The 10,106-nt window shown below is 42.1% G+C and overlaps 1 gene segment (V, D, J or C); it reads right to left on the bottom strand.

Annotated features, from left to right (window-relative positions):
• Positions 1–8,486: 8,486 nt before the first annotated feature.
• Positions 8,487–9,281, bottom strand: LOC131808420 (immunoglobulin kappa variable 4-1-like). The segment is given in 2 exon segments: positions 8,487–8,941; positions 9,149–9,281. Coding segments are annotated over 2 exon segments (504 nt in total).
• Positions 9,282–10,106: the final 825 nt, after the last annotated feature.

Genomic DNA, 10,106 nt, shown 5'->3' with positions numbered 1-10,106 from the left:
TCTGAATATTTTAAGGCAAGGTATTATGAGATATGTAACCAAAGAGAAAAGGAGACTTGTAAAGTTTTATGTTGTTTTGTAGGGAAATAGTATTATTTTTGAAATTCAAGAATTCTTAAGAATATTTTGTAAAAAAAAAAAAAGAAGAAGGAGAAGAAGAAGAAGAAGAAGAAGAAGAAGAAGAAGAAGAAGAAGAAGAAGAAGAAGGAGAAGAAGGAGAAGAAGGAGAAGAAGGAGAAGAAGGAGAAGAAGGAGAAGAAGGAGAAGAAGGAGGAAGAGGAGGAGGAGGAGGAGAAGGAGAAGGAGAAAACTTTCACCTGATACACAGTAAATAAACATGACAGATGAATAATTTCTGGCCATAAACCCACACATTGAGGTTTCACATACACTAAGGGGTAATGGGATTCTGATTCTTTTTTTTTTTTTTTTTTTTTTTTTTTAGTGTACTTGACAGAGTTAGATAATGGAATTCTTTCTTTTCTTTTCTTTTTTTTTTTTTTGTTCATTTCTTTTCAGTGTAACAGAATTCATTCTTTTTGCACCACACCCAGTGCTCCATGCAATATGTACCCTCTATAATACCCACCACCTGGCTCCCCCAACCTCCCGCCCTCTGCCCTTTCAAAACCCTTGGATTGTTTTTCAGAGTCCATAGTCTCTCATGGTTCATCTCCCCCTGAATTTCCCTCAACTCAACTTCTCCTCTCCATCTCCCCATGTCCTCTGTGTTATTTCTTATGCTGCACAAAAAACTGAAGCCATATGATAATTGACTCTCTCTGCTTGACTTATTTCACTCAGCATACTCTCTTCCAGTCCCATCCATGTTGCTATAAAAGTTGGGTATTCATCCTTTCTGATGGAGGCATAATACTCCATAGTGTATATGGACCACATCTTCCTTATCCATCCGTCCATTGAAGGGCATTGTTGGGGGCCTCATGCCCAGAAGGGGTTAACCCAATAGAGCAACAGTTCTTGGGAACCTTTTCAACCGAGGACCTTCACAGATGTCTCCCTGGTGATTGTTATGAGAACATTGTGAGGTTTGGCTTGTTGCCATTGCAGCTACTGTCTCAAGACTAAGCTAATAAGGCTCCTATGTTTTGTGAATATTGAGTTATGGCCTAAGTGTTCAAACCACAAAGGTCAAGGCTGTCTGATATCTCTGCATGGCCAGCTACTCTCAGGCCAAAATAGAAACGAGCACCAGATGTACAGGAGGTGATTCCCTTACTGTGTGGTATAAATCAGAACTCTGCAAAATAAACTTTGGCACTATTGGACATTATCCTTGGTGCTCCTCCTGCCCCCATCTCTTTGTCTCTTAATTTCTTTTCACCATCCTCTTACCCTCTCGACCCATCGACCGCGACAGGGCATCTTGGTTCTTTCCACAGTTTGGCGACCATGGCCATTGCTGCTATAAACGTTGGGTACAGATGGCCCTTCCTTTCACGACATCTGTATCTTTGGGGTAAATACCCAGGAGTGCTATTGCAGGGTCATAGGGAAGCTCTATTTTTAATTTCTTAAGGAATCTCCAAACTGTTCTCCAAAGAGGCTGCACCAGCTTGCATTCCCACCAGCAGTGTAAGAGGGTTCCCCTTTCTCCACATCCTCTCCAACACATGTTGTTTCCTGTCTTGCTAATTTTGGCCATTCTAAGTGGTGTTAGGTGGTATCTCAATGCGGTTTTAATTTTAATCACCTCATGGCCAGTGATGATGAAAATTTTTTCGTGTGTCTAGTAGCCATTTGTATGTCTTCATTGGGGAAATGTCTGTTCATGTCTTCTGCACATTTTTCTGACATGATTATCTGTTTTGTGCGTGTTGAGTTTGAGAAGTTCTTTATAGATCCTGCATATAAGCCTTTTGTCTGCACTGTCATTTGCAAATATCTTCTCTCATTCCATGGTTGCCTCTTTGTTTTGTTGACTGTTTCCTTTGCTGTGCAGAAGCTTTTGATTTTGATGAAGTCCCAAAAGTTCATTTTCACTTTTGTTTCCTTTGCCTTTGGAGACATATCTTGAAAGAAGTTGCTGTGGCTGATATCGAAGAGGTTACTGCCTATGTTCTCCTCTAGGATTCTGATGGATTCTTGTCTCATGTTGAGGTCTTCTATCCATTTCGAGTTTTTCTTTGTTTACAGTGTAAGAGAATGGTTGAGTTTCATTCTTCTACATATAGCTGTCCAATTTTCCAAGCACCATTTATTGAAGATACTGTCTTTTTTCCACTGTATATTTTTTCCTGCTTGGTCAAAGATTATTTGACCATAGAGTTGAGGGACCATATCTGGGCTCTCTACTCTGTTCCACTGGTCTATGTGTCTGTTTTTATGCCAGTACCATGCTGTCTTGGTGATCACAGTTTTGTAGTAAAGCTTGAAATCAGGTAACGTGATGCCCCCAGTTTTATTTTTGTTTTTCAACATTTCCTTAGTGATTTGGGGTCTCTTCTGATTTCATGCAAATTTTAGGATTATTTGCTCCAGCTCTTTGAAATATAACAGTGGAATTTTGATCAAAATGGCATTAAAAGTATAGATTGCTCTAGGCAGTATAGACATTTTAACAATATTTATTCTTCTGATCCAAGAGCATGGAATGGTCTTGCATCTTTTTGTGTTTTCTTCAATTTCATTCATGAGTTTTCTGTAGTTACTCGAGTACAGATCCTTTACATCTTTGGTTTGATTTATTCCAGGTACCTTATGGTTCTTGGTGCTATAGTAAATGGAATCTATTCTATAATTTGCCTTTCTGTATTTTCATTGTTAGTGTATAAGAAATCCATTGATTTCTGTACATTGACTATGTATCCTGCCACGTTACTGAATTGCTGTATGAGTTCTAGTAGTTTGGGGGTGGAGTCTTTTGGGTTTTCCATATAAAGAATCATGTCATCTATGATGAGAGAGAGTTTGACTTCTTCCTTGCTAATTTGGATACCTTTTATTTCTCTTTGTTGTCTGATTTTTGTTGCTAGGACTTCTAATACTATGTTGAACAAGAGTGGTGAAAGTGGACATTCTTGTCTTGTTCCTGATCTCAACGGGAAGGCTGCAAGCCTTTTCCCATTGAGGGTGATATTTGCTGTGAGTCTTTCATAGATAGGTTTTATGCAGTTCAGGAATGTTCCCTCTGTCCCTATACTTTGGAGCATTTTAATCAGAAACGGATGCTGGATTTTGTCAAATTTTTTTCTGCATCAATTGAGAGGACCATGTGGTTCTTCTCTCTTCTCATATTAATCTGTTCTATCACATTGATTGATTTGCGAATGTTGAACCATCCTTGTAGCCCAGGGATGAATCCCACCTGGTCATGGTGGATAATCTTTTTAATGTGCTGTTGGGTCCTGTTTGCTAGGACCTTGTTGAGAATCTTAGCATCCATATTCATCAGGGATATTGGTCTGAAATTCTCCTTTTTGGTAGGGTCTTTGCCTTGTTTGGGGATCAGGGTAATGCCTGCTTCATAGAAAGAATCTGGAAGTTTTCCTTCTGCTTCAATTTTTTGAAATAGCTTCAGAAGAATAGGTGTTATTTCTTCTTTGAAAGTTTGGTAGAATTCCCCAGGGAATCCGTCAGGTCCTGGGCTCTTGTTTTTTGGGAGGTTTTTGATCACTGCTTCAATCTTGTTACTAGATATTGGTCTATTCAGGTTGTCAATTTCTTCCTGGTTCAATTTTGGGAGTTTATAGTTTTCCAGGAATGCATCCATTTCATCTAGGTTGCTAAGCTTATTGGCATATAACTGTTGATAATAACTTCTAATGATTGTTTCTACTTCCTTGGTGTTAGTTGTGATCTCTCCCTTTTCATTCATAATTTTATTAATTCGGGCTTTCTCTCTTTTCTTTTGGATTAGTGTGGCCAGTGGTTTATCGATCTTATTGATTCTTTCAAAAAACCAGCAGTCTCTTCAATAAATGGTGCTGGGAAAACTAGACAGCTATATGTAGAAGAATGAAACTCGACCATTCTCTTACATCATACACAAAGATAAACTCAAAATGGATACAAGACCTCAACATGAGACAGGAATCCATCAGAATCCTAGAGGAAAACATAGGCAATAATCTCTTCAATATCAGTCACAGAAACTTCTTTCAAGATATGTCTCCAAAGGCAAAGGAAACAAAAGTGAAAATGAACTTTTGGGACTTCATCAAAATCAAAAGCTTCTGCACAGAAAAAAGAAAAAAAAAAGAGGCAACCCACAGAATGGGAGAAGATATTTGCAAATGACAGTACAGACAAAAGGATCTATAAAGAACTTCTCAAACTCAACACACACAAAACAGACAATCATATCAAAAAATGGGCAGAAGATATGAACAGACACTTCTCCAATCAAGACATACAAATGGCTATCAGACACATGAAAAAATGTTCATCATCACTAGCCATCAAGGAGATTTTAATTAAAACCACATTGAGATATCACCTTACACCAGTTAGAATGGCCAAAATTAACAAGACAGGAAACAACATGTGTTGGAGGGGTGTGGAGAAAGGGGAACGCTCTTCCACTGTTGGTGGGAATGCAAGTTGGTGAAGCCTTGTTGAGGAACAGTGTGGAGATTCCTCAAGAAATTAAAAATAAAACTTCCCTATGACCCTGCAATTGCACTCCTGGGTATTTACCCCAAAGATACAGATGTCATGAAAAGAAGGGCCATCTGTACCCCCAATGTTTATAGCAACAATGGCCACGTTCGCCAAACTGTGGAAAGAACCAAGATGCCCTTCAATGGACAAATGGATAAGGAAAATGTGGTCCATATTCACTATGGAGTATTATGCCTCTGTCAGAAAGGATGAATACCCAACTTTTGTAGCAACATGGATGGGACTGGAAGAGATTATGCTGAGTGAAATAAGTCAAGCAGAGAGAGTCAATTATCATAAGGTTTCACTTATTTGTGGAGCATAAGAAATAACATGGAGGACATAGGGAGATGGAGAGGATAAGGGAGTTGAGGAAAATTGTAAGGGGAGATGAACCATGAGAGACTATAGACTCTGAAAAACAATCTGAGGGTTTTGAAGGGGTGGGGGTGGGAGGAGCTAGGCGGCGGGTATTATGGAGGGCACATATGGCATGGAGCACTGGGTGTGGTGCATAAACAATGAATTCTGTTATGCTGAAAAAAAATTAATAAAAAAAAGTACGCTGAGCTTCTGTGTTTCCCTGGCAGGCTGCTCACAGACCTTCTGTTGCCCCCTTCTCCCTCTTCTAAACTTTTAGGCCTGCCTAGAAAGTGGAAGAACAATGTGCTTGAAATCAAGATAGGTAGACTGTGCTACTCTAGGAACTCTCCTTATTTCAGACAAACACCAGCCCAAAAGTCTCTCCTGGTTTCTGGAATATTTTAGCTCCAACCTCCTAGAGCCTCTCACAGCCTGTCACAATTACTGGTGGTTACAGTGTATTCAGTATATGACTGTTCCATTACCTGCTCTCTCAGTTGTTTGGCTGACCCTCCTTCAATCATCTCTTCCCCACCCAATCTTGATCGGTCACTCTCAGGGCCATGCCTTAGGTGCACCATCAGAGAATCATGACAAGTTCTCCATCATTACAATGCTGAGCATCTCAGGGGTGCCTGGGTGGCTCGGTTGGTTGAGCCTCTGCCTTCAGCTCAGGCCATGATCCTGGGGTCCTTGGATGGAGCCCTGTTCAGCAGGGAGTCTGCTTCTCCTTCTCCCTTTGTGACTCCCCTGCTCATGCCCTCAGATATTCTCTTTCCGTCTCTCTCAAACAAACAAACAAACAAATAAATTTCTAAAAAAATTTGAGTATCTCAGCCTTGACCCATTCTAAGAACTCTGCAGCTCAACCCACTGGGTATGCCACCGCAAAAGTTTCTGGCTTTCATTACAGTAAGACCTGAAATTTATAGGAAAAATATATGTTGTGTTTCCATGGAAAATTTGCATCTCTGTAGCGTACCTTTCCAGGTTATCAGGGTCCAACTCTGGTCATTATCTTTAAGCTATCTTGCAACTCTTTATAAACTGTTGATAACTGATAGATGGACGATTCTGAACTGTCTGGTAGTGATTTAACTGACGTCTCACCTCACCTTGGAGAACCAGCTTGCCTCTCTCTGCAGTTCATTCCTTTACTCCAAATATATCTGTGTGTTTTGACTTTTCCTTTGACGCACTTACATCTTCCTAGTTCCCTCACAGCATATGAGTAAAATAATTCAACACGAGTTCGTCATTTCTATCTCTCGATGAGTCATAAATTTACTGTTTTCTGAAAATTAGCTTTTAGTGAGTCTATTCACATTTTCATATTTTCTCATCTTTAAGCCCTTCATAGTCTCATTTCCCTCCTTCCTCATGATCCTTCTTTATAACAACTCCTTATACACAAGATCTTCCTCAGCCTTGCATTGTTTTATTTCATGTACAAAGTCTCAACCCTCCACATGCCTGCTGGAGGAAAACACACAATAATCCTGACTGCTTCAACTTTGATTCATGACCACTCACCTCCTGAGGCCCTTCACCCTGCTCCACAATCATACTTCACTTCCCTGGTCTCGTCAGTCTTCACTCTTTCTCTTTCATTCTTCAGGTTCTAACAGCTCCTCCTCCATCCTCACTTAAAGCCAAATATGCCATTTCCTATTTCCTAGGTCAAGATGGTCTTCACTGCCCCCTCCCAACAGAAATGTGAAAGAGAGGAAAGAAATGTGAGCCTTTCTACATCAGGAGCATCTGTTGACCTTCCTGGTTCAGCCAACTTTAAGCACACAAGCAAGCTAGGCAAGATCAATCAAGATCAATCAAGGCTGGGCCCATATTAGCAGAACTGCCCAGCCAACCAATAAACAAGACAGCCATGAACATGCTACCACTTTAAGCCACTGTATTTTGTGGGTGATTTCTCACATGAAGCTAGCTAACTAATACATCATCTGATTTTAAGTTTCTGCTCACTCTTACTCAGCAAGCTTTTATTCCCTTCATTCATTTACTTTTCTTTGTAGTCCCTCCAACAGAACACAGTAAATGTTTACTGATGCCATTGATTATCGCCTGACTCTCCCAGCTGGGGCGAAAGGAGATGTATTTGCTCTGGGCACAGAGGAAGCCCTCAGAAAACATACCTTGGATGAGTGAAATGGATCCCTTGATAACAATCCTTAAAGTACATTTCTAATTATTAAGAGAAGCTGTTTTGTAGGCAAATGCGATTGGAGCACACTGAGCAGGTTTGCTGTGGTCTTTCCCAAAGCTAAACTGCATCAACCCATGTATTTCAGAAGGAGGTGAGAAATAATTGCTCAGATGCTCAGAATTGCTATAATTACTAAGATGCTGAGAATTCCTCCATTTTCACACAGAATTGGACATGTTCATGAAATGTTTTCCAAGAGACTCAAGTTATGGCACACTTAGAGCCGTGATTTCCTTTGGTCACAAGATTAGATCTGAATGCCTAAGGGACGACTTTAAAGAAATAGGTGACAACTGGTGAAAAAAGGTGCTGAGGCACAGTATCCCATGTTCCTAAAATGACAGGGTTGAAGAGTGAGGGAATCAGAGCGCCTGGGTGGCTCAGTCTTTTGAGCGTCCGACTCTTGGTTTTGGCTCAGGTCATGATCTCAGGCATGTGAGACAGAGTGGATGTCTAGTCCCCACTCAACAGAGTTTCTGCCTGAGATTCTCACCATCTCCCTGGGCCACTACCCTCCAGCAATAAATAGATAGATTTAAAAAAAGAGAGAGAGAGAGACAATTGCCTTTGTGAGAGAATGAGTACGCCTGGGAAAAATGGAGAAGAGAAAGAAGGCAGGTAGGAAAGAAGCTGGAGCAGAAATGAATGTTCAGGACACTGCCCAGGAAGGCTGGGAAACAGGGCCCATGGAAGGAAAAAGCAAGAGGGACACTACCTTCCAAGTGGGAGTGTCTGAATAGGAGAGCTCAAAGGTTTCATCCTGGAGGTTCAGAGTGGGAGGGTGATGGAGGGTGAAGAAAAGAGAATGAGAGAATAAAAAAGAAATGTCCCAGAGTCCAAGAGGAGCAGGAAGGGAGAACTGATCTGCCAGGTGGAAAGTTCACAGCCCACTGTCAGAGGCTAAAGACAGACTTTCCTGGCTCACTCTTGCCATGGGACCCTGGGAAACATGCAGCTTCCTGAGGCAGAAAACAGCAACTCCCAACTCCCAACAGCATCCCTAAGACATCTTCACAGCATTTGTCTTCATTAACCTCCCACAAAAAGGGATGTAGGTGGGATGCATGGGTGGCTCAGTGGGTTAAGTGGCTGCCTTCAGCTCAGGTCATATTCCCAGCAACCTGGGAAAGAGTCCTGCATCCTGCTCCCTGCTCAGAAGGGAGCCTGCTTCTCCCTCTGCCTCCTGTTCCCCCAACTTGTGCTCTTCCTCTTTCTGGCAAATGAATAAATAAAATCTTTTTTAAAAAGGTTGGGGGTGCAGAAAAGTCAGGTCTCTTCATTTTCTGCTGTACCTTACAACCCCTGCAAGGAGTATGTCAGAAGTGACTTCTCCGGCACATAGGGCTGAGTGGGGAGGAAGCAGCTGGTGCAGCAAACCCTCCCTGACCCTCGGCCCGGGGGAGCAGGTTTGTGTTCGAGGCTGAAGCACTGTGGGTGGAAAGCTATTACCCTGCTGGCAGTAATAGTTTCCCACATCTTCAGCCTGGAGGTTGCTGATGGTGAGGGTGAAGTCTGTCCCAGACCCACTGCCACTGAACCGGTCTGGGATCCCCGTGGCCCTGCTGGATGCATAATAGATGAGGAGCCTGGGAGCCTGCCCAGGTTTCTGCTGGTACCAGGCTACATAGTTGCTAACACTCTGACTGGCTCTGCAGTTCATGGTGATCCGTTGACCTGGAGACACAGCCAGCGAGCCTGGAGACTGAGTCATCGTGATGTCCCCATGGGCACCTGCAATAAAAACAAATGGTGATACAGATACACTTTATCCCAGTCACACTGAAATATGTCATTGAAAGCGTGCTTCCTAATGGTACCACATGGCAGTACATCATTGGGTCTAGTCTGGAAATAACCAGTGTTTCTCATTATGTATCTTAAAAAGTTGTTTAAAATGACACTACTCCAGAAGCATTATGGCACTTTTCAGCTTCTCACCTGAGACCCACAGCAACAAGGATAGGAGGACCTGCCTCTGTGATACCATCTTGCTGCCCCTGACTGCCCGACGCAGCTCAGTTCACATAGCAAACACCCCTTTTATACAGCCTGAGTCACTGGTCTGGGCATGGAGGGCCTTATGCAAAGCAGTCAGGGGGAACAGAAGCAAATCTCATAAGCAGTGGGTTGTGAAAGTGCCCAGTGGAAATGTAAGGAGCCAAAAATAGAGTTGTATGACAGGAACATACAAAAGTCAACATAGAAGCTCTGAGAAACCTTAGAAGTTCTAAAAGGACAAACTGCTACAAGATCGAATGAAGAGTTTCCATTTTCAATTTAAAAATGTCTTTAAATGGGTTCAGTTTCCAGAAATGATGAACTTGGCTCTTCATATCAATAACCCTGGCAAAATAACCAAACATGCTGGGAAACAAATAATGGGAGGCAGGAAGGGGCAAAAGAATTGGAAGGCACTGAAAGAAAGTGGAGAACCTTAGGCCTAGCTTTTTATAAACCCTCTGACTGGAGAACATCAAGCTCTGAATCCATTTTCCTCCTGCAGATGGGTAAGAATGAGGTAAAAACTTGAGCTCAGGTCCTGAAGTTGTGCAAGGGCCAGAGAGATGGAAGAGATGGAAGACAGGCCCAGAATTTCCTCACACAGGGAGACATGTTGGACCCTCATTGGACCTAGAGGAAGTCTGAATCCTGATATTCAGTTTTTCTATCTTTTCTGTTCAATATTTCTGTTTTGTGTTGAATTAACCAATGAATGAAATCTAAGTGCCCTCAGGAAAATTCAGTTCTTTCCATGGGTTTGAGAAGTCAGTGCAGTATTGCTTGGGCACCATATAAACTTCCATGCACCTGTTCCTCATCCTGCTGTTCCTTCTTAAGCAGAGGGAAGGGGGCAGGAGTGGGATTCCCTTAATACAATGATCATGCAGGCCTGGTG

Source organism: Mustela lutreola, chromosome 9 (assembly GCF_030435805.1).
Source record: "Mustela lutreola isolate mMusLut2 chromosome 9, mMusLut2.pri, whole genome shotgun sequence".
Classification (NCBI taxonomy): Eukaryota; Metazoa; Chordata; class Mammalia; order Carnivora; family Mustelidae; genus Mustela; species Mustela lutreola.
This window is presented reverse-complemented; position numbering and strand designations above follow the sequence as displayed.